Here is a 26,839-nt window from a genome sequence, read left to right on the forward strand (position 1 = left end):
CCATGACAAAGAAGGACAGGACAGGGGAGTGGAGACTTATTTCAGCAGATGAGCCATGCTCCAGAGAGAAACACAGGACAACTTGACAGGGGGAGGCTTTGCCCCATTGGAGAGGAACCTCAACAGATGGATGTCTCTTCTGTGCTATAAAAAGGACAATGACTTCCCTGGTGGCCTAGAGGGTAAAGAACCCCCCTGCAATGAGGGCCACCCGGGTTCAGTCCCTGGGTCGGGAAGATCCCCTGGAGAAGGGGATGGCAACCCACTCCAGTATCCTTGCCTGGAGAATCCCATGGACAGAGGAGCCTTGTGGGCTACAGTCCATAGGGTTGCAAAGAGTTGGACATGACTGAGCGTCTAACACTAACTAACTGACTTCCTGAACTCAAGGAAGAAGGACCTTGAGTACCCCGTGACTCCAAGCAGCATTGTGAGTCATATGGCAAGACTCACATGGACTTGGCAATGAGAATTTGATTGTTGACAGCCAAGAATAGACTTGTGAAGGAGATGATGCCAAAATAAATCATGTGACAAAGTATATTCTACTACCAGTATTTAGTTTGTCTTCTCCTTGTGTTGGCTTCACAATTATTTTACTTCGTTAACTTACAGACAATAAAGTGAATTATTTATGTTTGTTATTATAAATGATCTGTTCCTACTTATTGCCAAGAGCAAAGCCCTTCCTGGTATCCCACAGTAATATGCAGTCTGCTTGCAGATCTCAGGTGATGCCATTGACTTATGGGGAGAAGGTAGTGTGATTTCTCAAGCCCAGTCCAAAGGAATAAAAGGAAAAACCTATAGCCAGTATATAGGGTCAGCCCTCATCTGTATGGAAACGCCTTTCCTAATACCTCCCAGTTCAACACCTGCTCATAGCCATAAGGACTCCCACACCCTATGCTCACATAATAAGCAGTGAGGAAGTTTCCTTCCAGATGACGGAGACAGGCCAGTAAAAGAGGCCCTTGCCTAATTAGGAGACAGTTGCCCTCATGGGTCTCATCCAGTAACCTTTTTTCCTAAGGGTTTGTGATGTCTTGTGTTATATGGGGTCCCTGACATCAAGTATATCCTTAAATCAGAGACTGTCAACTGGTACCTCAGAGGCTGAATCAATCCTGTAGATGTGTGTGTGTGTGTTGTTATTTTTTGACTTATACTAGTTTTCTATTAAAATATGAATTGTTTGCCAGAACTAGAAATTATGAAGTTTCATATAACAACTCATATTTCCAACCCCTGTGGAAAATACCAAAACTCTGGGAAGCGCTGATAACCGTGGAGCGGTGTTCCCACTTGGCCATGACCTGCTGACCTGAGTGAGGGGGTCCTCCACAGTCCCCCACTGGTAGGATTTACTCCCTCTGTCCTTCAGATGTCTGCCCCTGGGCATTTGGGTTCGCAATTCTGTGCCCTCCTGGTCTAGCAGACACCATCTTTCCAGAACAACTCAGTGCACGTGAGGATGTGGGTGCAACATACATCACACTCTAACAGCTAGCAGAAAAATAACCTGTTCTAATGAAATTTATTTATTTGGCTGCGTCAGGTCTTAGTTGCAGCATCCGGGATCTTTTTGTGTGGCCCACAGGTTTCTCTAGTTGCACATACAGGCTTAATTTCCCTGTGACATGTGGGATCTCAGTTCCTGGACGAGGGATCAAACCCATGTCCCCTGCATTGGAAGGCAGATTCTTAACCACTGAGCCACCAGGGAAGACCCTAGTCTAGTGAAATTTTTGTTTGACTGTCTACATATTTCTTGTGCCTGTTCAGTCACTCCAGTCATGTCTGACTTGTTGTAACCCTATGGACTGTAGCCCGCCAGACTCCTCTGTCCATGGGATTCTCCAGGCAAGGATACTGGAGTGAGTTGCCATGCCTCCTCTAGGGGATCTTCCCGACCCAGGAATCAAACCCTCGTCTCCTGTGTCTCCTGCACTGCAGGCAGATTCTTTACCCAGTGAGCCTGATTGTAAGCAATTCACCAGGCTTTGTATGTCCTTGCCTTAAGAATTTTGGTGGGGCAGAGAGCAAAGCAGCTTGAAAATGAAGCTGATTTATACTAAGAACCTAAGGCCACTGATGAGATGATGGGGTGTCCTGGAGAGAGACCTTGGAGAAGTGGTGGAGTAAGGAGGGTGGGCCCCTGCCCAGGAAGGGCAGAGAAGTCTGGGGGCTCCTTCAGGGCAGCAGGGCCACCACGACTCCATGAGAGCCTCTGGAGGGGCCACATGGCCGGGTGGCCTGGAGAGGCAGCTCTGGCCCCAGAGCGCCAGTGCTAGCAAAGACTCCACATCTCATGAAAGCCAGGAAGCAGAGTCTGCTCAGCTCAGAGGGCAGGTGTCAGCCGGGATGTCCCTTGTAAGCTTTGGGGATTCAGATACAACCTTGAAAGGACAGCAACTCTCAAAACAGACCAAGATGAAAAGGAATGAAGGACTGACATGGATGCTGCTCAAAACCATGCTAAGTAAAAAGAAGCCAGGCACCAAAGGCTATGCAGTGTATGGTTCCACTGATATGAAATATCCAGAACACGCAAACTCACAGAGACAGAAAGCAGCCAGCGGTTACCAGGGGCTGGGGGAGAGGGGGATGAGGAGTGACTGCTTGATGGGTACCAGGTTTCTTTCTAGGATGGTGAGCATGTTCTGGAATTAGGTAGTGATGATGGCTGCTCAATGTTGAGGGAGACCGTTAGGAGGCTGGGGTTGCAATCCGACAAGACATGAAATGGACTTGTATTTCAAGGAAGAGAGAAGGGTGGACAGATGGAGCCGCTGAAATGGAGAATTCATAGTTGTTGGTACCTTACTGGATTTGGTGGGGGAGAGAGCAGGAGGGTTGAGAATGAGGGATCATAGACTGAGATAGGAAACAGACGTGGGGTGGGGCCTGGAGAAGGACATGCCAGCCTCCTCGTGGAGCCTGAGGTGACCTGGGGTCAACCACGGAAGGAGCGGGCTGAGTGAAGACCATCCAGGAAGCCCTGGCCCCAAAGTAGAACAGTGGCCTAACGCGCTCCTGCACGGTGCAGCCTTCAGCAATGCCCTTGACCTCTCTAACTCCCCGTTCTCAACCTAAACTGAGGATGTTGACAATTAAGGTTTGTAAAAAACTCCTGGCACGTATTAGAGGATCAGTCAACTTTAAGTGAATTGGAAATACTGTTCCATGCGCCCCCTCGGCCCTTGGCTCTCTCGTGCTCACCGATTCCGTTTCTCTCATCTGCCAAGAGTCTGGGCCACGTCCCAGCCCTCACCCCTCTGCTCTGGCTCCAGGGTGGCCCGGAGGAAAGCCCCTCATCTTCCTTGAGCCTCACTGTGTCGTCCGCGGGAACTTGATTCCCGTTTTAATAGAAACTGGCAGGTGGACTGGAAGCCAGGACTCCGGGCTCCCGGTGCCGCGATCCCTGCTCCGCAGCATCTGGACTCCTGCCGAAGGGGCGGGAGGCCGGCGGCCCCGGGCGGTGGGGCCGTCCGCGCTCCCGGCGCCTCCTCCCTCGCTCCGGGCCCCCGCCCTGCCCGGGCCCCCGCGCCTCCCCGCGCTCCTCCCCCGCGCCTCGGCTCTGCGCTGAGGTTGCGGCTCCGCCGGGCAGGCGCGCGGGGACCCAGGCGGCGGCGGCGGCGGCCACCGGGTGCAGCGGGTCCGGCGCGGGGAGCCGGGCTCAGCCCCGGCCTGCACCAGCCGCGGCCCTAGCCCACTGAGGCCGGCCTGGGGGGCCCGCAGGGCTCGCGGAGCGCCGAGTGCGCGTGGGGCTGGGCCCCGCACCCCGGCACAGGAGCGCGGGCGCGGCGCGGCGGAGCGCGGGGCATGGAGCCGGCCCGGGAGCCCCCCGCACGCACCCGGCCGCCGCCGCCTCCCGCCGTTCGCCCTGCGCCAGCCCCTGCCGCCCCCAGGCCGCGCTCGCCCGCCGAGGCGGAGGGCCGCGGTCCAGAGGGGCTGCTGCGGCGATCTGGGTCGGGCTATGAGGGCAGCACCAGCTGGAAAGCGGCCTTGGAGGGTAAGCGGTGAGTGGGACGCGAGAGGCGGGACAGAGTAACCTTGGCCGATCTCCCGTGGGGAGGGCGGGGAGGGCGACTCTGGACCCCTGAGGATGGAGGTCAGGGCATTGGATGCCACACTAAGGGGCAGGGGGGAGGAGGTAACTGGGGACCACCTATCTCTGCAGCTAACTCACACTCTGACCTTGGGAGTAGGTTTCACGCTCTGAGCTTCAATTTCCTCATGAGTGAAGGGGGCGGTTACTGTCCTGCACTCACCTGGGAGGCATATATAGAGAGAGTGGCTTGACTCTCCAGCAGTGAAAACGTCCTGGGCAAAGCGCAAAAGCTGTAGACCCCAGACATGGTGTTAATGCCCTGTGAGAGGGGGTTGGCTGGGAGGTGGGGGGTGGGAACCCCTGGAGGTGATGGGCTGGAGAACCTGCAGGGGCCTCACCTACCTCTTTCAGTCAGAGGGGCTCAGGAGGTGACCCCTGAGTGGCCAAGGGGGGCGGTAACCAAAGTGGAAAAGAGTTTAAGTTCGTGAGTTCTCCCAGTCTGCTTGTGTGGCCACTGGTGTTGTGTGGTGTGGGAGGTATGGCCAGAGGGCTGGTCCTCTGGAAGTTTCTTGGTACTCTTGACACCCGGAGTCCCAAGGCTGAGGACCTCGACAGCATCAGCTAAAGGGAAGCCCTAAGCCGGATCACCCAGCCATTAGGGAAGGAGTATCAGGATAGGAAGACTTCCTGGAGTAGGTGACCTCATAGACATATGGAAAGAGAAGGAGCGGCATGTTCAAGGGTCAAATAGTGAGAGCTAGCCTGTCCCTTGTGGGGAACTGACCTTCAGAATACCAGGATCGGGGAGGGGTGAGAAGAGAGGATTCCGGAGGACACAGACTGTGAACGGCCACCCAGGCCTTGCCAGAGTTTGGACTTTGTCTGAAGCAACTACTGAGAGATTTAAAGCGTAGAATGAAAATGAAGTGGGTTTCATTTTCCAAGAGAGTTTGCCCTTGGAAAAGCGGTGGTGGCCCAGAGGGATCAGACCAAAGCCAGGTCAGTGAGGAAGGTAGGGCTGTGGTCAGCGGAGGAACATAATCAGTGCCAGCCAGGGCAGGGGCCTGGCTGAGGAGGGAGAGGTGGGGTCAGCCGTGTCTGCATTTGACCCAAAGGTGGGTGGACCAGGGGACACGGATGGCCTGAGGAGGGGCTGTGCAGACTGGGGGATAAAGCTGGACACCTGGGTGGTGATTTGGGACAAAGGAGGCAAAGATGTTGGAACTTGGAGAAGAAGAACTTTTGCAGAAGGGCTTCGGGCTGAGAAGAGCTGAGCAGGATGAAGGTGGACAGACCCCTCTCTGTGACGTGCGTCTCCGGGCACATTGTTAGATTTGCATGTGACACCCAGCCTCCCTCCTGCCCAAGTTATTTCTTGAATTTGCTCATGCCTCTTGCCTGTATTCTCCACTCATTCATTTGTAAGCATTTCTCCAGGATCTGCCCCAACCTAGCTCTAACCCCCAGGGGTTAGGGCCATTTCAGAGGTGGTGTGGCCTCTTTCAACGCCCCCGGCTTGGCACCTCCTGTCTTACTCCGCATCCTGACCTTGGCCCCGTCTGCTTCCTACTCCCAGAGGTGACTGGGCTGACCACCTGCAAGTTATGCTGAAGAAGAGGCTGCATGCCTGGCAGGAAATGGTCCAGGGGGTCTCTCAGGACCCTGGGTCTTCCGGGCCATCCTGTGGTCCGTGTCTACCTGTGGCGCAGCCTCATCTCACCTGTCCGGGCATGGCTCCCTACCTGGCCTGACTCTGGGTCTCGGGGCACCTCTGGTCCCTTGGCCTCGTTCGCATGGTCCGTCAGAAGCAGGCCCACTCTGATGCTTGTGGACCTTGGGGGCTCAGCCTCTGGGGCCTATGGGCCTTTCCCATTGTTTTAGCACGTGGAGTCTGTGTCCTTGCCAGGGGCCTCCCCTCTGCTGGTCCCCTGAGCATCTCCTGGGTGTTCCCTGGGCACCACATCTCCAGCAGGGAGAGGGGAAGCTCTCAAACCAGGGTGGTGCTCTCCAAGGTCCTGCCCGGTTCTGGCCTCCCCCGCCCCCCCGCCCCCCCACTCACTCTTCCTCACCTCCCACACACAGTCCTGGAGGACCCACTGTCCTGGAGCACCTCTTGGCACAGGGAACATCCCTGTGCTTGAAGAGATCGTGGCAGGGGCCGAGGGAGCCTGTTGAGAGGCAGAGGGCACGGACTCTGGGGTTGGCTAAGCCTGAGCCAGATCCTTTCACTGCCAGTGTGCTGGCAGGTTTGTAAACTTGTCCGAGCCTCAGTTTCCCCACCTGCTAAGCTGGTGGAGGAGAGATTTCTGCCTCTCAGACAGAGGTGCTGGGGTGTAGGGTGTGTGGAGGTGACCCCTTTCCCCAGTCCCTAGAGCCCGGCGGGGGAACCCAGGCAAAGTGTGTGACTGTCTGCTCAACTGAAATCCTTTGACTGCTGGTCTGCCTACTGTGAGTCCACACCCCACCCCGAACTGTGTGCATGCTAAGTCACTCAGTCGTGTCCGACTCTTTGCGACCCCATGGACTGTAGCCCGCCAGGCTCCTCTGTCCATGGGATTCTCCAGGCAAGAATACTGGCGTGGATTGCCATGCCCTCCTCCAAGGGATCTTCCCGACCCGGGGATTGAACCCCAGTCTCCCACATTGCAGGCAGATTCTATACCGTCTGAGCCAGCAGGAAGGTCCAAGAATACTGAAGTGGATTGCTATGCCCTTCTCCAGGGGATTTTCCTGACCCGAGGATCAAACTGGGGCCCACCTAATGAGCCCATGACAAAACCCTTGTGATGGAATGAGCGGTCTGCCGTGTCTGCGGACCAAGAGATTTATTTTTGCAGCCCTTGCTTAGCCAAGCATCTGTTTTAAGACTTCTTCTTTTGGCTGAGCTGTGGGGTATGTGGGATCTTAATACCCTGACCAGGTATTGAACCCTCACCCCCTGCGTTGGAAGTGCAGAGTCCTAACTACTGGACAGCCAGGGAAGTCCTTGTCTTGAGACTTCTTGATTTGACCAAGCTGAACCCTCGGGGGGCCTCTGCTCCTTTATTACCAGGTGCTGAATATTTATCAAGCCCCTACTACATGCCAGCCCCATGCCGGGGCTTTCATATAACTGTCACATTTAACCCTCACGTCTGCCCTTCCACGGGCTGGGTAAGTGCTGTGTGTATTTTAAACATGAGGAAACTGAGGCTCAGAGAGGCTCAGTGTCTTGCCCAAGGACACACGCTGCTCTGTCACACGTGAAACCCCGCTGGGTTTGCCACGAGGCCCTCTGACGTGAGAGCTCTTACCCCGTCCTGACCTTACCAAGGACACAGGGCTCGGTGAGGCTAATTGGAGAGAATCAAGTTGTGCTTGTGACGCACGCAGCTCTCCTCCATGTGCTCCTCAGACGACCCTGCCGCCTCCAGCAGATATTTTTCCCTCTTCACAGGTTAAGTGACGTGGAAAACATCTTAAATCTAAAGCTGGGATTAGAGCCCAGGTCTTTGAGACTTTCCTTTGATGAACAGTTAGCTTTATAAATAGGAAGCCAAACAGAAATTCTTCCAATCGAGTCCTCTCCCTGTGGCTCTTAACCTTTCCTTCCACCCTACAGCCTTGGAGGACAGGTTGCAAAAGTGATCCAGAGCTGCCATCTGGGTGCTGGAAAGACTGGAGGTGATTGGAGATGGGAATATTTCTGGCACTGGGGGTGCGGGGGTGAGGAAAAAGCAGCCTAGGGGTACAGGAGGGGGGGACCACAGATGATTCTGCAAATCTCAGGCTATAGATTTTTCAAGGCTCACCAATTCTGAATTTTTAATGTTGAAAGTTTCTTGATTAGGCATAAACCCACAACTTCCTGCTCAAAACCACACACACGCATTTAGCAAAGCCTCTTAAAAATTTAAAAATTATCCAAACTCTACACTGGAGAGTTTTTGACTGTCAACTTAGGGATGTCAGCTATGAGTCTCTTTTGCACTGTGATATGAGTGTTGTCGGGGGATTTGTCTGGGCTTGGGAGCCAAATTTTTTTCAGTTGTTCTTTCTAACATTAGGCTAAATCATACGCATTTATAACATAAATAAACTGCGCCCTCAAACTCCATTTAATAAAGGCCAGTGCATACAAGGAAGGATTGCTGAGTTAGACATTTGTTCTGGCTTGAATTGTATCCCCTTAAGAGATGTGTTGAAATCTTAACTCCGCAGTTCCTCAGATTATGACCTTGTTTGGAAATATGGTCCCTGCAGGTGTAATTAGTTCAGATGAGGGCATACTGGAGTAGAGTGGGCTTCTAACCCAATGTGACTGGTGTCCTTCTAAGAGACGGTCACATGAAGACAGACACACAGGGAGAAGGATGTGACAATGAAGGCAGAGACTGGAGTGATGCAACTGCAAGCCCACGAGGACCAGAGATCACCAGTAAGCCAGGAAAAATGAGGACAAAGCCAGGAAGACTTTTCCTACAGGTCTCAGAGGGAGCATGGCTTGCTGACACCTTGACTGTGGACTTCTGGGCCTCAGAGCTATGAGATGACACATTTCTGGTGTTTTAAGCCACCTAGTTTGTGACGCTTTGTTATGTTGACCTAGGAAACTAATACCACATTGTTTGGGGTGGTCCAGCTCCAAGGCCACCCTCGGGAGTAAACGAAGAGTCAGATCCTGTAGCGTGTCCTCTGTCTGTCCACAGCACAGTGTCCAGGGCAGTTATCCCATGAAGGACGGGGAGAGTCCTCCATTCTGGTGATGCTGGAGATGCGGGCACAGACTCCCCTTTCCCTGAGAGCAGGTGTATATCCACATGGTCAAGGGCACTATCATTCAGGGCAACTAGATTCCCTGTGTGTACCCAGCCCCAGTGGGTGCTCTGTAACATGCCAGGCGATGACTGCGTCCTGTTAGAGGGAACCCAAAGGTGAGGAAAGCACAACCCTTACCCAGAAGGACCCACTCAATGGACATGAACTTGGGCAAGCGCTGGGAGACGGTGAGGGACAGGGAAGCCTGGCGTGCCACAGTCCACGGGGTTGTGAAGATTCGGACACGACTGGGGGGCTGAGTGACTGCCCACAGGGAGCCTGTGAGCCGAGAACCATCATGATGGTGACTGTTGACACTGAGGGAGAGCTTACCGCGCCAGGCACTGCTATGAGCACTATTTGTGGAATTCTCATAAAATTCTAAGAGGCAGATACTATGCTGACTTCGTCTTAAAGATGAGGAAAATTAAATAGAAGCTGAGTAACTTTACCAAGAGAAAGTGGCAGAGCTGGGATGTGAACCCGGGTGAAGTGGTTTATGATGCGGACTGAGAGGTGTTTACGGAAGGAAAAAGAAGGATTCACACAGCGTGCTTGCCACGGGCAGCCACCATGCAGCTCAAAGGGATCAGCCTTACAACACGCAGCCCCTGGGGACGGCAGAGCCGACACAGAGGGGGTTCAGCCCTCTGCTCTTACTGAGCCCGGAGCCACCTGCCTCTGGATCCTGCTTGGTGGTCAGTACAAACCATGCCCATAGGAGGGACTCCCGAATGTCTGTTGGACTTGCAAGTAAAGATGGCGGACTAAACACATGCATTTTTCTTTCCCTTCTGAAACTCACTAATACAATAGTAAAAAGGGTTTTTTTTTTTTTTTTTCCTTTTATTTGGGAGGGGGGTCACTGCAGCATGTAGGATCTTAGGTCCCTGACCTGGGATCGAACCCATGCCCCCTGCAGTGGAAGCGCAGAGTCTTAACCACTGGACCACCAGGGAAGTCCCAATAAAGGAACTTGCAAGTAAAGATGGCAGACTGAAGACATGCATTTTTCTTTCCTTTAAAAATCCAATAAAGGAATTTTTTAAAAAGACCACAAGAATAACAAGAACAGGAGAGAAAACAATAGCAACACAGTTGGGAGCTAGAGATCAATGATGATGATCAATGATGATGATCAGTGATGATGATCAATGATCAATAACTGACACTGACTCCACCGGCCTTAGAAAGTGCAGCAAGCAGAGGAGCATGCAGGACCCCACACTGGTCGGCGCAGCAGGGAGTGAAGAGGGAGCGGATGTCAGGAGGGCTGGGTGAACCCTTGTTAGGAAGACTTCAGATCCCCAATTCTCTTCCCACTCTGTGAGCCTCTCCCCAGCCCTCTGCCCTGGGGAGAGAGGGCCTCCAGACACAGCACATTTGACAGCAAACAGGCAGCATCTACGGATTGAGGGCTGAGGATGGCCTCCTCGCCTCTTCTCCCAGCCAAGACTACATTCTGCAGGAGTGAAAACAGAGGGGCAGCCCCCCGCGATGCTGACCCGAAAGGAGAAACTCAAGGAGGTCCACAAACAGAGAGCTGGACTTCCCTGGTGGTCCAGTGGCTAAGACCCGGTGCTCCAGAGGCAGGGGGCCCAGGTTCAATTCCTGGTCGGGGAACTAAGATCCCACAGGCCGCAACTAGGACCAGGCACAGTCAAATAAATAAATATTAAAAAAAATAATAAAATCAAGTGTTAAAGAGAGAGCCTTGAGGACCAACCCAGCCAGGTCACTCTGCCATGACCTCCACAGTTAATAAGCTCCTCTCACGGTCTCAAAGGCACCAATAAAGTCTTATTTCTCCTGCCTTAATCGTGAACAAATAACCAAGGGTCTTTAGATGTATGAGGAAAGTCCCTGACATGGAAGCTAGAGATTAAAACACACGAACAGGGGGGGAAAAGCAGTTTGGAAAAAACAGCGATTATACAGACTAAACTTTCTGCCCACCTCTCTCCCAACCCTCCTGCTTCTCCCAAAAAATATCAACTAAAAAACTGTCAGTATTATTCAGAGAGAGAAGAGAAAATTTTGCATCATTAAAATAAGAACAGTATGCTTTAGGAGGGCGTATTCAGGGAACAGCAGTAACAAACCCCCGAAAACCTTGGAAGTTAAAAATAATCATAAGAATAAAAGATTCAGTAGAGAGTGGGAAGATAAAGTTTAAAAAAATCTTCAGGAAATAGAGCAAAAAGGCAAAGTGGATATGAGGGCTTCCGCTCTCTGCTCTGGTGTCTTGCCCTCTTTTTGTAAGGGCATTAACTCCATCATGGGAGCCCTGACCAAGAATGGATCTGCTGGTAACCTTGATCCCGGACTCGCCAGCCTCCAGAACTGGGAGAGAGAAGTGTCTGTTGTTTCAGCAATCCAGTCTAGGGATTTTGTTAGCCTGTGCAGACTAAGACAGAAGTGGAGTAGAATTCCTGATTTTGCCTCATCAGCTTAAAGGAGCTTCGGAATTGAAATAAGAATGAACACACAGAAGTGTAGGCAAAGGAAAATGATTAATTACAGGGAAACAAGAATTTGTGTAGAAATAACGATCATAATACACTGCAGAGATTGCTGGGAGCAGCATTTACATTGTCAAAAGAAAAGAACACTGAGACGTCCCTGGTGGTACAGTGGTTAAGATTCCTTGCTTCCACTGCAGGGGGCACAGGTTTCATCCCTGGTCAGGAGAGCTAAGATCCCACAAGCTGTGTGGCATGGCAAAAAAAAAAAAAAAAAAAAAAAACCCTCACCAAATTATCAGTCCAACCCAAACTATGATGTTGAGAGGGTAAGTAGTATGTGAGTGGTCAGGGTGGGACAATAATGCTGAGAATTAAATCTTCCTCATTACTGTGGAACGTCAATAAGTAATGTCTTAAATAGAAAAGTTGAGCAGTATTGACTTCTTGACACAAAGCTTTTAGAGATTTGGAGGTAAATACCGAAAGAGTTCGCTGAAGGAATTGGAAGTAGTTGCCTCTATGGAAGGGGCGATTCTTTGGTTGTTTAGTGAAACCTGGTAGATTTCTTGACTTTGGATCTGTTGCTTTGCAGATCCTTGATAAAGAACCAGGTTTCTTTTCCCAATCTGTTGTGAAGTACCATACAGATGAATTACTAGAAACAGTATCAGGCACTTGGATGTCACCGGAATGCTGAATTGCTGTAGAGGTTTCTATTAATAGATACTTCCTCTTGACTTTGGTACTTCGCTCATATGGGTGGACAACCCAGTGGTGGGCTGGAGGTGGTTCTTTCATCTATGCACATATATATCATAAAAATTTTTTAAAGGACTCAAAAACAAAAAGGGAGTTCTCATCTACTGGTGGCTCAGATGGTAAAGAATCTGCCTGCAATGTGGGAGACCTGCGTTTGATCACTGAGTTGGGACGATCCCCTGGAGAAGGGACCAGCCACCCACTCCAGTATTCTGGCCTGGAGAATTCTATGGACAGAGGAGGCTGGCAGACTACAGTCCATAGGGTCGCACAGAGTCTGACACGACTGAGTGACTTTCACTTTCACTTTTCACATCCATTAGGATGGCTATAACAAACAAAAGTGGAAGCTAACAAGTGTCGGTGAGGAGATGGAGAAATTAGAACATGTGGTGTCGGCATCACTGGTAGGATGCAAAATGGTGTTGCAGCTGTGGAAAACAGTTTGGTGTGTCCTCAAAGAGTTAAATGTGGAATTACCACATGATCCAGCAATTCTACTCCTAGGTATATACCCCAAAGAGTTGAAAACTGGGACTCAAATAGATCTTTGTTGGCCAATGTTCACAGCAGGATGATTCATAATAACTAAAAGATGGAAGCAGTCCAACTGTCTGTCAATGGATGGATGGATAAACAAAATGTATGTAATCATACAATGGAATATTATTCAGCCACAAAAGGGAAGGGAATTTTGATACATGCTACAGTATGGATGAACGTTGAAAACAATATGTTAAGCGAAAGAAGTCAGACCCCAAAAGACAGATATGATTCCATTTACATGAGGTACTTAGGACAGGTGGATATATAGAGTCAGAAAGTGAATGAGAGATTAGCAGGGGCTGGAGGGGCTTGGGAATGAGGCGTTAATGCTTGATCAGTAGAGTTTCTGTTTGGGATGATGAAAAAGTTTTACAAGTAGATCATGGGGATGAGTGCACAACTTTGTGAATGTAATTAACACCATGCATTGCACCCTTGAGCATAGTTAAAAGGCAACTTTTATGTTATGTGTATTTTATCACAATTAATAAAACTTTCAAAGACCCTGTGTCTAAAGTCTATAAGGGTTCTTTCATTAAATATCAAATTAAATGCCATTTTCAGCAACATGGATGGATCTAGAGATTGTCATACTGAGTGAAGTAAAGTCAGACAGAGAAGTACAAATATTATATGATATCATTTATATGTGGAATCTAAAAAAACCAAAAGGATACAAAGGAATTTATTTACAAAACAGAAACAGACTCATAGATTTAGAGAAGGAACTTATAGTTACCAGTGGGAAGGATTGAGGAGAGGGATGGTAAGGGAGTTTGGGATTGACGTGTACACACTGCTATACTTAAAATAACCAACAAGACCTACTCTATTGCACAGGGAACTCTGTTCAATATTGTGTAACAACCTAAATGGGAAAAGAATTTGAAAAAGAACATATATATATATATTGAATCACTTTGCTGTATACACCTGAAACTAACATATCACTGTTAATCAATTACACTCCAATATAAATAGAAAGTTAAAAAATTGCTGTGCAGGATTCCACTGAATGAATGCCCAACATTTTATCCATTCTCCCTCTGACAGACATTTAGCTTGTTTCCATTTTCGCACCATTGTGAATAAACCTGCTATGAACATTTAAAAAATCAAATTAAAATTTGGGGTGAGAAACAACAAATAAATAAAATTTTAAAGGGAGAAGCCAGAGGATCAGGAAAGCCTTCCTGAAGAGGATGGAGGGTGTGGGGCAGAATTTCAAGAGACAGCAGTCGAAGAGGAGCACTTTGGGAGCAAAGATCCAGCCACAGGGCTGAGAGGATGAACTGGGGTATTTCAAGGAGTCTGTCTGGCTGAAACTAAGGATGAGGAAGAGAAGCAGCAGGATATGAGAGACTGGAAAGTGCTAACAGCCACAGAAAGAGTTCAAGTGTGTAGCCCTGAGGGAGGGTTTTTAAGCAGAAGTATCACAGAATCAGACAAACCTGTGCTTGAGAATGGCATTTCAGACTTCAGCATCAGGATGGCCTGGACCAGAGGTTTCCAACCTCCAGCCTGTGAACTGGTACCTCCTGTCAGATCAGCATTGGCATTAAATTAGAAATAAAGGGCACAATAAATGTAATTCACTTGAATCATCCCCAGACCATCCCTTCCCCTCTTCCCTAGTTCATGGAAAAACTGTCTTGCATGAAACTGGTCTCTGGTGCCAAAAAGGTTGGGGACCACTGCCCTGGAGGGCTTGTTCAAACACAGAGTGCTGGGCTCAGCCTCAGTTTCTCAGTATCAGGACTTGGGGTTGGCAGTGGGGATGGGCGGTGGGGATGGGCCATAATCAATCCCTTTCTCTCTCCTCAGACACCACCACGCGTCTCCTGCTGGGGGCCATCGCAGTGCTTCTGTTCGCCATCCTGGTGGTGATGAGCATCTTGGGTGAGCATGGATGTCAGAGCATTTGCAATTCATTTCCTACACACCTTTCAAAAGCATGTCTAATTAGGTCAAGAAAGGTTCCAGACACATTATCAACTTTGTGGGGGTCAAAGTAAATAGGAAATAGGGTATTGGTTCTAGATGACATTTTAGCTTAAAATTATATGTTCACAAATCAATATATCTATCCCCTTAACTAAGCCATGCAACGAAAGTGGAGATGTTACTTAGGTACCATTACAAAAATGCTTCAAGAACGCTGAACAAACTTGGTGTGCGTTAGGCGGGCAGTGCCTCATGAAAGAGACAGTTTGGGGTTAAGGGCCTTAAAGATCTCATTCACTCACTCAATAAACATTTATTGATCCCGGCTGTGTGTTAGGCCCTGGGCTAAGTGCTGGAGATATATATTTTTTAAAGTGTAGTATGACATCCACTCCCTTGTCCAGAGATAGGGTATTGCCTGGGGGCCTCCCAGAGCAGGGAACACATGTGGTAAACCCCGAAGAATGAATAGTTTCCTGGAGACCAGGAGGAACACAGAACAGGGCATTCTGAGGAGGAGCGTCCAGGGAAACACAGTGGCAGGCAGGACCGAAAGGGTCGAAGGAGGAATCAAAGAGAGGAAACTGCTACAAGCAAGCCAGTGAGGCTATATGACCTGGGGCTTTGCTGCTTGTAATGGGTTCAAGCCAAAATGATTTCAGGACCTCTGTCTTTAATCTTTGAGAAGCTTTAATCCTAACACCTCAAAATGGGAGGAAAATCCACGGATAATATCAGTTCTAGCCAACCTGCACTTGCAGGGCATGCAGGCTAAGCAGGGCACTGTGGGTGCTTAGAAAAGAAGGTGGTGACCACCTTGGATTCACCACCAGTTTGGATTCACCTAGACTAATTGCTACAAATTAAACTGTTCTACTGCTATGTTGGGAGGGCAGGGCAAGGTGTAAACAGAGCATATTGTGATTGGAGGAAAGCACAACAGTCTTTGGAGATCCTCATGGAAAAGCATGGCCTGGACTTCTAAGTGGGCCTGCAGCTCACTGAACAGGAATGCCCAAGTGCCCATTAATTAATTAATTGGTGTTGGCGTGGCAGTAGCTCCCTTGGGCGCTTGTGTACCATGGGCCTGTTCTTGACTCTGTCCTGGTCTACATTTTAATAAACCTTCTTGTATGAGAACAAATGAAAAACTATGCTTATGGAATTTGTAGGCAATACAACCCAAAGAGGGATGTTCCACAGGCCAGGTGAAAAAGAAATCGAGATTAAAATTCATCGTTAAAGACTCAAATAAGCCAACGTGAATGAAGCGATTGTGGAAGAAATAAACACAAGATCCTGCATTTAGATTTAAATGTGATTTACACATGTTCTGGGCAGGGGGACCTGGCTTGGAAGGAGATCATAGGAAAATAGTTGAAGAGTATGGCTGAATTCCTTTTGGCAAGGAGGCCCTTAGAGAATCTCATGGAAGCTCCGGGCTTCCTTCCCAGAAAAGTGCACCTATGCACATACCCACAGATTCTTCTCATTGGAGCGTCTGCAGACTGGAAAACCCACGGCAGCCAGAAGGGCTATGGCGATCGCTGCTGGGTGGCGGACCACAGCTGATATGTCCCAGCCTGTGCTGGTGGCAGGGTTTTAGGGGTCACGTGGGCACATCACAGTGAGGCAGGCAGGATGGAGACGGTCTGGAGAGCATCCCCTCCAAGGGATTGTGGAAGAGATGGTGTCTGTTCAGTTCTGGAAGAGGGGAGTGTGGGTCAGTCCTCAAGGAGAAGGCAGACCAGATCTGTCCAGGTCACTCCAGAGGCAGATCCTGGGTCCGCGAAGCTAGGTCACAGCGGGAAGGCAGGTTGGGACTCAACATTGAAAAGGAACTTTCTAGCACTTCAGCAGCGTAGCCGATGAGAGTGTGGCCAATGAGAGCGGGTGGGGGTGGGGGGGATGGTTCCCAACCTGGCTGAAGAGAGAGGATGCGTGGTCACCAGGTTCAAATCTGAATTTCTTGGGTTTCACACCATCTCTGGGAGCCCAGAGAGAGAGGAGAACATAATCTGGGGGTTAACCTGCTGTCACTCCCCCTCATGGGGGTGTCCCTGCCAAATTGCTCTTCCTAGTTCATGTAGTCCCCAGCCTCCGACCTGCCAGGCGCTGTGACAGGCCCTCCCCTGAGATGAGTGACTGATGGTCACCAAAGTCAGGGGATCCCAAGTGGGATTCTTGGGGGCCGGGCAGAGACCCTCCATGCTGGCAGATACTGAGTCCCTCCTTTTCCCTGCAGCCTCCAAGGGCTGCATCAAGTGCGAAGCGCCCTGCCCGGAGGACTGGCTGCTATATGGAAGGAAATGCTACTTCTTCTCGGAGGAACCGAGAGACTGGAACACGGGCCGGCAGTACTGCCACAGCCACGAGGCGGCACTTGCTGTGATCCAGAGTCAGAAAGAGCTGGTGAGTGCCCCGGGGCAGGGGCGTGTCGGGGCGGGGTCTGGGCGGGCTGGTGAAAGGGGCGGGGCCATGCGGGAGAGCCACGCCCAAGGACCTGGTGTCCCCTGTGACCTGTTTCCAGACAGGTGGGGTGTGCACGTGGGCTCCACAAGTGGGGTCTGAGCAGCTCCACGAGGGGCTCTTGTTCTTACTGCTCTTGTCAAGGCCAGCTGTGTCCATCCAAGGTTGGCTTGCTGAGCTCAACACAGTCAAGTGTAAGCATTACAAATTATACAGGCACTTGTGAAATGTGAGGGTTTCCCTGGTGGCTCAGAAAGTAAAGAACCCGCCTGCCGTGCGGGAGACCCTGGGCTCGATCACTGGGTTGGAAAGATCCCCTGGAAGAGGGCATGGCAACCCATTCCAGTGTATCAAATTGGCATCTTCAACTAGTCCAAATCAGGGTCTGAGGTCCCACCTAACACCCCAAATAGTTATATCACTAGAAATATGAATGTAACACAATGAATAGGTCTCTTCGCCATTTTTGAATTTTGCAGGTTCGTGCAATTCAAAATCTAAAATCACTTCTGTTTGTCTCTGATACACGATCTGATAGCCCCTTTCTGCAGAGAAAGGCCCAGGACAGCCAGTCCCAGATAATCCATCAAACAATCCCAGGCTTCCTGAAAATCAGGAATGTTGGCATGCTGGGTCCCCAAGCTAGGCGACAAACCCTGTTCCAGGGTTTCTGCCCCATTGGCGCATCCCCAGAGTCCAGGTCCCTTGAAGGCCATTGCAGTGCATCTGTAAACCCAGCTCCTCACTCCTGGGGTGCGGTGAGGTGTCACCCTTATGGTGTCCACATATCTTGAGAGCCAGTCTTCCAAGTTAAGATTCATCTGGGGATGTGTGAGCAGTCAGGAGGCCGTACCTGACTCTGAGGTTTCCCTCTTTCCTTGGCGCAGGAATTCATGTTCAAGTTCACACGGAGGGAGCCCTGGATCGGCCTGCGCAGAGTGGGGGACGAATTCCACTGGGTCAATGGGGACCCGTTTGACCCGGACACGTGAGCCGAGGCTTCATCTTCTGACCACTGAGCTTAGACCGGGGAAGACCTAGCTTCCCAGATGAACCTCCAGAGGGACAACTTGGTTTTGTGTTAGCTAGAGCCACTCACCTGTAGGGTCAGGGGTGAGGGACAGAGACCCGGGCATGGGAATGGCTTTACTACTCTCTCCCCAGTAGAGTCCAGCCTGGTTTGGTGGCCCTGTTCCACGTCGGCATCGGAGCTTCCTGCTGCTGGAAGGGGCCCAGGCTCTTTCCATCTTGTGACTCCGTCGTCGCTCTGCACTGCTCAGTGTGGCTCAGAGAAAGGGGAGGATGTCCCAGGACAGCCCTTTGCATGGGCAGAACTTAGCCACATGGCCCCGCCTGACAGTGAGAGGGGAGGAAATGGGACCTCTATGCTGGGCAGTCATGTGCTGCCTGAGCAGTTTTACCATGGAGAAAGGGGGTCTGAACTACGGGTTCCGGGAGGGTCCTCTTAGAGAAAACACCTTGAGGGTGTTGGTGGCGTGTGCCAGGGTGGTATTATTTGTGTGGCCCATGTGGTGTGGCAGTGAGCATGTGATCTGTGTGGTGGGTGTGTGGGGTGATGGTGGCAGCAGGGGGGGGGGCACTTTAGGCTTAGGGAGACACAGGTCAGCGCACACAGGGCATAAGAACCTCAGACTCTGATCTAGACCCTAAGGCTGGAGGACTAGGCCTGAGGAGTTGGGTGGGGGCGCAGCTGCTGACCTGATGTGACCCTCGGGCCATGAAGACTTCCCTATTCCCCCATCTCCCTGTCTCCTGATCTCTTCATTCAGTGCCTCTCTGTCCTCACCGACGCTTCCTTTTTTCTCCTCTTTCCTTGTCCTGACCTCATCCCCCAATCTGTTCTCAAAGCAGCTGAGAAAGTCTTGCCTTGCTGCTGCCCCCGCCTCTCCCCTTCTCAAAGCTTCTTGCTCCTAGAACCCTGGAAGCCCTGGAGGCTGGAGGCCCCAGGATGTTGACCACCCAGCAACCAGCGGGCCTTGGGGCCGCGCTTCTCTGACCACTCTGAGGTGGTTCTGGCCTCCCCACTCCCTCTTGGGGTCCTTCTGATGCCCTCTGAGAACCTCGTCCTGGCCTTGGTGGTGGGGGGCTCAGGTCAGGGTGACCAGATGAGTTTAAGAAGAAATGTTGAGCTTCAAAAGGGATGATTTTAGGCAGGGAGAACCCCCTGTGCTATTAATAGCTGTAAGAGGTGCAGGCTGGGCGCCGTGGGGAGGTGGGGTCAGGGGAGGCTTGTCCTAGACAGGGCCCCAGTCTCCTGGGACGAGTGAGCCGAGCCCGGCAGGATAGGGAGGCAGGATGGGGAAGCCGGATGGGGAGCGTAGGGTGCGTCCAGGATACATCTGTGGGCATCACCAGGGCGATTGGAGCTGTGGTACAGAGTTGGGAGATAGTGGGAGCCACACTAGCAAGGTCTGTGGGGTGGACTGTCCCAGAGCAGGGCAGCTCCAGAGGGAAGGATGAGTCACAGGGCCTCCGGGGCTGCCCAGCAACGGGTGGCATCTGCCAGCGGTGAGTGCCTGGTCTCCTCTCTCCTGGCCACAGGTTCCCCATTGCGGGCCCGGGGGAGTGCGTCTTCGTGGAGCCCACCAGGCTGGTGTCGACAGACTGCCTGATGACCCGGCCCTGGGTGTGCAGCAAGATGGCCTACACGTGAGGTGGGTCATGCCAGAGGCCACCCTGCAACCAGGCTCTGAAACCTGCTGGCCTGGGGCTCCGCTCCAAGGCGAAGCAGCGAGGAGGATGCTCTCTGCCCCTGGGTGCTCTCCCCCAGCCCCCGAATCCTGGTCCCTGGTCCCCTTGGCCCCAGGCAGGCCCTGTGGCTCAGCAGTCAACTCCCACGAGCTCAGTAGTATGTAGGCACGCGTCCCCAAACACACACACACATCAACGCACTTGCTCATGCACACGCGTGCACACAGCGCCCGCTCAAGTTCACAGTCTACCCTTCATCAGCCCAGCAGGTCTCTCCCTGGCCCCACCCTGGAGCATTCCTTCCTCTGGAGGCCCTGGTGCTCTGAGGAAGGCTGGGGGCTGACAGACTGCCGTACTGTCTGCACACACGGAACCCCTCCCCAGGCATTTCTCTCCTGGCTCCTGGGGAGGCAGGAAGGGCAGCCCCTCACCTGGCCCCTGCATCCACCCCTCTGGCCTTGCCCGGGGTCTCAGGCAGGCCCCTGCTGGGTCCGTGGTGCTGCTCTGTTGGTCACCGGTGGAATAAAGAGATGACTGGCGTCCAGAGAAGTCGGCTGCCGTTTGTTCCATGATCATGGCTTGGGGGAGGGGGACATGGCTCTGGGTGCCCGTCTAGGGAGGGACCACCAAGAGGCACTGGTGTGGCAGGCAACACGTGAAGGAACCAAGGCCAAAAACACGGTCTGTGGCCTCAGGGCACCGTTTAATGTTGCCAGGCCACTGCGTTATTCTTAGATGTCTGAGGGGTGTGCTCCATCTGGCGTCATCATTACCATTCAACTCAACATGACAAACATTTATTCACACCTATCATGTGCCAGACACCACACCAGGCAGGGGGATCATCAGCTTTATCTCCCAAGTGAGCACACAGGGAGCAGAGGGACCAGCTTGGGAAGCACCAGAACATTCTGGAACATGGCCGAGGGATGCTTATTCTGCCTTAGGAGAGGACGGAGTGAAGAAGGTGGGAGGATGAGAGGAGATGATGTGCATGTTGAGTTGGTTAAGAGTTTGTGCAGGTCTGAGGGCTCCTTTCTGTCCCTCCTTGGTCTGCAGGGAAGGAAGGGGGGATGGGGCAGAGGCTGGTGGTTCCCCTGGGCCTGCAGCGGCTGCAAGTGCCACCTTCTCCAGCCATGAAGCTAGAGCCCAGAGCAAGTGGTGGGGGGCCTGGGCCTCCCCAGCCCATGGCCAGGTAAGATATAGGCGGGAGCTGCCTAGGAGGGGCGTCTGTGAATCTGGGTCCTGCCCCATTTTCTGAGAAAACAACTCAGAGGGAAACACATCCTGCTCTGCTCCGGTCACTCCTTTTACTGTCAGTTTTCAGACACAACTGTCAGCTTCGGTTTTGTGGACTCTTTTGAAAACTTTCCAGGTATTTAGTAAAATATGGGTATTTTGTGGTTTCATATTTTATCTTCATGGGGAAGCCAGTGTGGAATCTGACTGTGCAATGAAGAGGTTAAAGGAATGCTGTGTGGTGGCGGTGGCCTGTGGGGGGGGGTTGGCTGAAGCCCACCGCCTTCCCAGCCCCTGTGGGGAAGTGTTTTGAGGGGCTGAGGACTGAGGAAGTGGTCAGCTGCTGCTGCTGCTGCTGCTTGGGTTGGGCGGGGGCTGAAGGGTGAGTAGGGGGGTGTCTCACACTCACACCTGTTCTCAGTCATACACAGGCCTGGGGTTCTCACCAGTGTCTTCCCATCAAAGATGGTCTTCCCATCAAAGCCTTTGTTGTTGCTGTTCACTCGCTAAGTTGTGTCTGACTCTGCGACCCCACAGACTGCAGCACACTAGGCTCCTCTTTCCTCCACTATCTCCCAGAGTTTGCTCAAACTCAGGTCCATTGAGTCAGTGATGCTAATCTTACCTCATTTAAGTCTCTTAAAAAGGACCTGAGGTGGCTTATGCTGCCACAGGTGACCCAACTGTACCTGGGCAGGGCCCAAGGCATGAGGAGCAGGGCTGTGCTCTCATCCTGTTCTGTGGGTTTAAGTGGGAAGAAGGGAGCCATGAGGGGGTGCGGAGGAAGCACTGTGGGAGGGCAGGGAATAGGAACCCAGGCCCTCGGGATTCTTTCTTATCTTTCATTCAGCTCCACAGCCTGCTGCCTCAGGGCACACTGGCAGGTGAGCTCTCCAAACCTTGGGTTTGTCCTGGGGCGGCTCAACAATTCTAAATCAGTTCAGCAAAGCTAAAGGAACTCTAAAGCTAAAAGAGATCAACAAAACCAGTCAATCCTAAAGAAAATCAACCCTGAATTTTCATTGGAAGGACTGATGCTGAAGCTCCAAAACCTTGGCCACCTGATTTGAAGAGCTGATTCACTGGGAAAGACCCTCTTGCAGGAAAGATTGAGGACAAGAGGAGAAGAGGGCAACAGAGGATGAGATGGTTTGATGGCATCACTGACTCAATGGACATAAGTTTCAGCAAACTCAGGGAAATAGTGGACATGGAAGCTGGAGGAGCTGCAATCCATGGGGTCCTAAAGAGTCAAATAGGACTGTGTGACTGAATAACAACAAAAGGAGCTCTGACCCAAGGTCATGGATGTTTTCAGAGTTTTCTTATCTTTTCCTACCCAGGAAGGAAACACAACACCAAAACAAAACACCAGCATGCCAAACTTGAGAAACGTTGAAAATCCTTTCAAAGGTTATAAACCAGCCAGGGACTTCCCTGGAGGTTCAGCAGTTAATATTCCGCCTTCTACTGTAGGGGGCGCGATCCATCCAATTCCAGGTAGAGGAAGATCTTGCACACTGCCCTGCGCGGCCAAAAGCAAATAAAAAAACCGACAAACCCAGCCCGGCACCCACGCCTCCCACGTGGGCAGAGCGCCAGGCTGGGTGGGCGTGCAGTTCCTCCTGAGGCCACAGGCGGCAGCATGGAGTCCAGACCCTCTGTGGGTTTCTAAGCCTGGAGCTCAGAGCTGTCTCCCTGGGCGAGGGTTTGGGGGCGGGGCGGGGCGGGGTGGGGTGGGGGCGGTTAGGGAGAGACCTAGGCTAGGGCTTCCCTTGTGGCTCAGCTGGTAAAGAATCTGCCTGTAATACGGGAGACCTGGATTCGATCCCTGGGTTGGGAAAATCCCCTGGAGAAGGGAAAGGCTACCCATTCCAATATTCTGCCCTGGAGAATTCCATGGACTGTATAGTAGTCCATGGGGTCGCAAAGAGTCGGACACGACTGAGAGACTTTCACTTCGCTTCACTTCAGGCTAGAGAGAAGTGTAGGGGGCAAGGTCCAAAGGAGCACCCTTCAGCCCCAAAGGACCACCCTCCAGCCCCACTCCTCAACCCCCTTTGGAAGATTTTCCCTTCTGAGGCGACTCGCCTGGAGTTGAGAGTGTGCTTAGCTGGGAGCCTGGGTGGATTTGAAGCCACACAGCAGCGCTGTCCTCTGAGTAGCCCCTGGAGGGGGCGGGAAGGCTGGAGCTCGCCCCCCAGGCCACCCTCAGACATTGGCTGTGAAGATGGCACGAGGAGGGATTTTATTAGCAGGACACATTGGGGGGTAAGGTTCGTTGCTGTGCTGGCAGGTTCACTGGTGTTTGCTTCGTAAATTCTCCTACAGCCTTAACAGATGAAGAAGCAGGTTCAGGGAGGTTAAGGGGCTTGCTGTATCTACGTCACAAGCCTAGGGGGTGGGGGAGAGAAGGAGCCAAAGGAGCCATCTTGGGAGAGGACGTCGGATGCCCATCGGCGATTTTTTTTCCTGCGCACTTTTATCGCCTTCATATGGTTTTCAGGCGGAATTTCCCATAGAGCGTGAGTGACGCAAATACTGACTACTGCCCTTCTCTCGCTTCAAGGTCCAGCTCGCGCTCCCTGGGACTGCTTCCGGGTCAGCAGCAGCCCTCGGTGACCACGCTCTCCCCCAGCACCTGCGGCACCGAAGACTGAGCCTCTCACATGGCCGAGAGTGTGGAACTTCTCATCTGTGACGCATCTCTTCACTCATCTGACCGCTCTTGTCTGATTATAAGCCTCTGAGTAGCAGGGATTATGGCTGTTATGTGTAGCACACATAACATATGCTCAAAAAAATTGTTAGTGGTGACAATAAGATTGCTGGCGAGTGTCATCTCTTCCCCCGTTGCCATTGGGACAGACAGCAGTGGCCGGCTGTCTGTCAGAGACTTGTCTTTTAGGCTTTGGTGGGCGTGGCATGACTTTAGAGGTCCGGCCAGGATGAGATCTTTAATTTGTTTTGCCTCAGTTAAGTGAGCTCACTCACATTCCCTAAGCACGTACATACTGGGCGGCCTGAGGGGGGTGGCCTGGAGCACGTGAGCGAGAGGGAGAAGTCCCTCCACCTCTAAGATGTTCTTTGCATCGTTCACAGAGGACCAAGAGACCAGGCCCAGGGAGGGCTTCCAGCAGTGACTGGGGTTGGCTGCCGAAGATTCCTGTGATCTCCAGGATATTTATGCTAATGTCGCTCTGTTCTGTGTGTGAAAGACCACTTGGTTTTCAGAAATGTCCACTGTCAGCTGTGTACTTACACCAGGAGGGGGTGAAGAACTTCAAACTGGGAGCAAGTACGAGGTTCACACAGGGGGGCATCCAGCAAACTTCCTGCCATACCCATCAGAGATACACTCTCAGCCTGGAAGGGACGTGCTTCCTCTTGGCTCTGGAGACCTGCTGGAGTCTAGTATGGGACTGTCTCTACCGATGAGCAGGCGTGCAGCTCAGACTGCTGTGCTCAGCCTCCCAGACCCCAGGCTTTATTTACTTCTAATAAAGTAGAAATCGTGCCTGCCTGGCCTACCTCACAGGATTATGAGAACTGTAGATGTTAGAATTTCAGGGATAAAAAATGATTGACCCTATTCTCACTATCCATGAGGCCCAGAGAGGGTTAAATAACATGTCCAAGGTTGTGCATCTAGTGGCAGAGCTAGACTTCAGGTCTTGTGGCTCCTCTCTTGTTTGTTGATCCTCTTATTGCACATATCATGCTTTATTTGTTCACTTGTTCACCATCCATGCAGAAGTGTAAGCCCCTAGAGGGTGGGGATCCACTCTCATGCTCCTTTGTTTCTCTAGAGCCTGGTGCATACTAAAGGAGCTCAATAAATGTGTGCTGAACTGATCTTGACTCCTAGTTCACCTGCTCCTTCCCTCTATACCATGCCGTCTCTTATCTCGGAAATCTGCACTGCTAGTCCAGCTACCCACAGAAAGTATGAAAACTTGCAGATGTTTTAGAGAAAGAGATAAGATGCTCAACCACCTTGCAATGTTGATTAGCATCTTTTAAAGCACAGAATCCATTTGAACAAAGACATACACATCTAAGACAAAATTAGAATAATAACAATGAACACTAATTAAGAGCTTATAATAAGGCCAGGCATTGTGCGAAGCACTTCACACACATAGTAAGTGCTTAATGAAAAGTTATTATCTTTTTTTACTATGATGTAAGTTGAGTAGGGGATTGGAATATGCTAGCTTCTGTAATACCTGCATTTCAGAGGCTTACCCGAGTAAAGATTCCTTTGTGGCTCACACCGCAGACTAATGCAGGTCAACCATATGGAAAAGCGTTGCTGCATCCAGGGCCTTGGAACATAGAGGCTCACACAGAATGTGTTTTGGGGATGTGGTAGATGAGGCTACCAGGTACCAATTTTCCCTTTCCTTTCCTTCTGGGTATGTAGAAGGACTGTATTTCTGGGCCTGTTTGAAGGTGGGTGTCAGGTGACACCAGAGCTTTAGCCATGGCAAGGTGACATGTCATTTCCTGGTGGAAACATTTAAGAACCAGTGTACACCCCTCCATATTCTATACTGCCCCCTCCTCCACTGCCAGTCATAATTTTTCTATTTGGAGGCTTCCTAAGACTGAAGCATGCTGAAATGATAAGTCAGTATGTGGAGAATGGGTTCCCTGGAGGGTGTCTGAATCTGCAGCAGACTGTGTAAGTGAGAAAGCCTCTGAGATTTTGGGTTTGTTGTGATCATAGCATATCTTACCCTAGACTAGACAGGGGCCTGGAGGTGGCACACGTTCCATCCACAGTTCATTGACCAGGAAGGTTGTGGGAGGCTGAGAAATATCTTTCAGCTGTATGCTTGTTGTGTGCATGAGATTCTTTTTTTTAAATAAATTATCTATTTACTTAGTTTTGGCTGTGCTGGGTTTTTGCTGCAGCATGGACTACTCTCTAGTTGCGGTGCCTAGGCTTCTCATTGTGGTGGCTTCTCCTGTTGTGGAACATGGGCTCTAGGGTGCTCAGGCTTCAATAGTTGCAGTGCCTGGGCTCAGCAGTTGCGGTTCCCAGGCTCTAGAGCACAGGCTCAATAGTTGTAGCACAGGGGCTTAGTTGTTCCTTGAAATGTGGGATCTTTCCAGGGATCAAGCCCATGTCCCCTGCATTAGCAGGCAGGTTCTTTACATTGAGCTACCAGGGAAGCCCTGCACGAGATTCTTGATTCTAAAAGTTGAGGTTTTCATAAATTTTGGAAGATTCATTACCTCTGTCTCTAAATATTTCTACTGCCTGACTCTTTTCTCTCCTTCCTGGACTCCAATTAAGGCTGTTCGGGTTTGTCACACCTTTTATCCTGTTAACTTACCAGACTGACTTGTTAGTTCTATATTTTCAGCAGACTGATCAGGCTTTTTAATTGCACGTGCATCCAATGTTTTATTAAAGCGAAGTGTGGGTCACCATGATTCTAACTCCTGAAATCAGCTTCTTCATTTCTCTGTCCAGCTGCTAAGCCAATGCCATGGATTTTATTTTAGCTGTTTGCTACAGTGAGTGAAAGTGAAAGTGAAGTCGCTCAGTCGTGTCCGACTCTTTGCGACCCCGTGGACTGTAGCCTACCAGGCTCCACCATCCATGGAGTTCTCCAGGCAAGAATACTGGAGTGGGTTGCCATTTCCTTCTCCAGGGTATCTTCCCGATGCAGGGATCGAACCCGGGTCTCCTGCATTGCAGGCAGATGCTTTAACCTCTGAGCCACCAGGGAAGCCCTTGCTACAGTATTACCTCACTTTTAGGAACCAGTGTCTATATTAGTCAGGATAGGTTAATTGCTATAATTTGTTGTTGTCGTTTACTGGTTAAGTTGTGTCCGAC

At 51.2% G+C, this 26,839-nt stretch overlaps 1 protein-coding gene across 2 annotated transcripts; it reads left to right on the forward strand.

Annotated features, from left to right (window-relative positions):
* The first annotated feature begins 3,514 nt into the window (after nucleotides 1–3,514).
* On the forward strand, nucleotides 3,515–25,821 carry CLEC2L (C-type lectin domain family 2 member L). Of its 2 annotated transcripts, none has more exons than XM_043463854.1 (6): nucleotides 3,515–4,015; nucleotides 14,446–14,520; nucleotides 16,811–16,977; nucleotides 17,922–18,022; nucleotides 19,597–19,709; nucleotides 23,555–25,821. In XM_043463854.1, the coding sequence occupies exons 1-5, from the start codon at nucleotides 3,826–3,828 to the stop codon at nucleotides 19,706–19,708; spliced, it is 645 nt and encodes a 214-aa protein (XP_043319789.1). In that variant the 5' UTR covers nucleotides 3,515–3,825; the 3' UTR covers nucleotide 19,709; nucleotides 23,555–25,821. The 2 variants fall into 2 exon arrangements, with proteins under 2 accessions (XP_043319789.1, XP_043319788.1); XM_043463853.1 differs by lacking the exon at nucleotides 23,555–25,821 and adding an exon at nucleotides 20,008–20,292.
* Nucleotides 25,822–26,839: the final 1,018 nt, after the last annotated feature.

Source organism: Cervus canadensis, chromosome 3 (assembly GCF_019320065.1).
Source record: "Cervus canadensis isolate Bull #8, Minnesota chromosome 3, ASM1932006v1, whole genome shotgun sequence".
Lineage (NCBI taxonomy): Eukaryota > Metazoa > Chordata > Mammalia > Artiodactyla > Cervidae > Cervus > Cervus canadensis.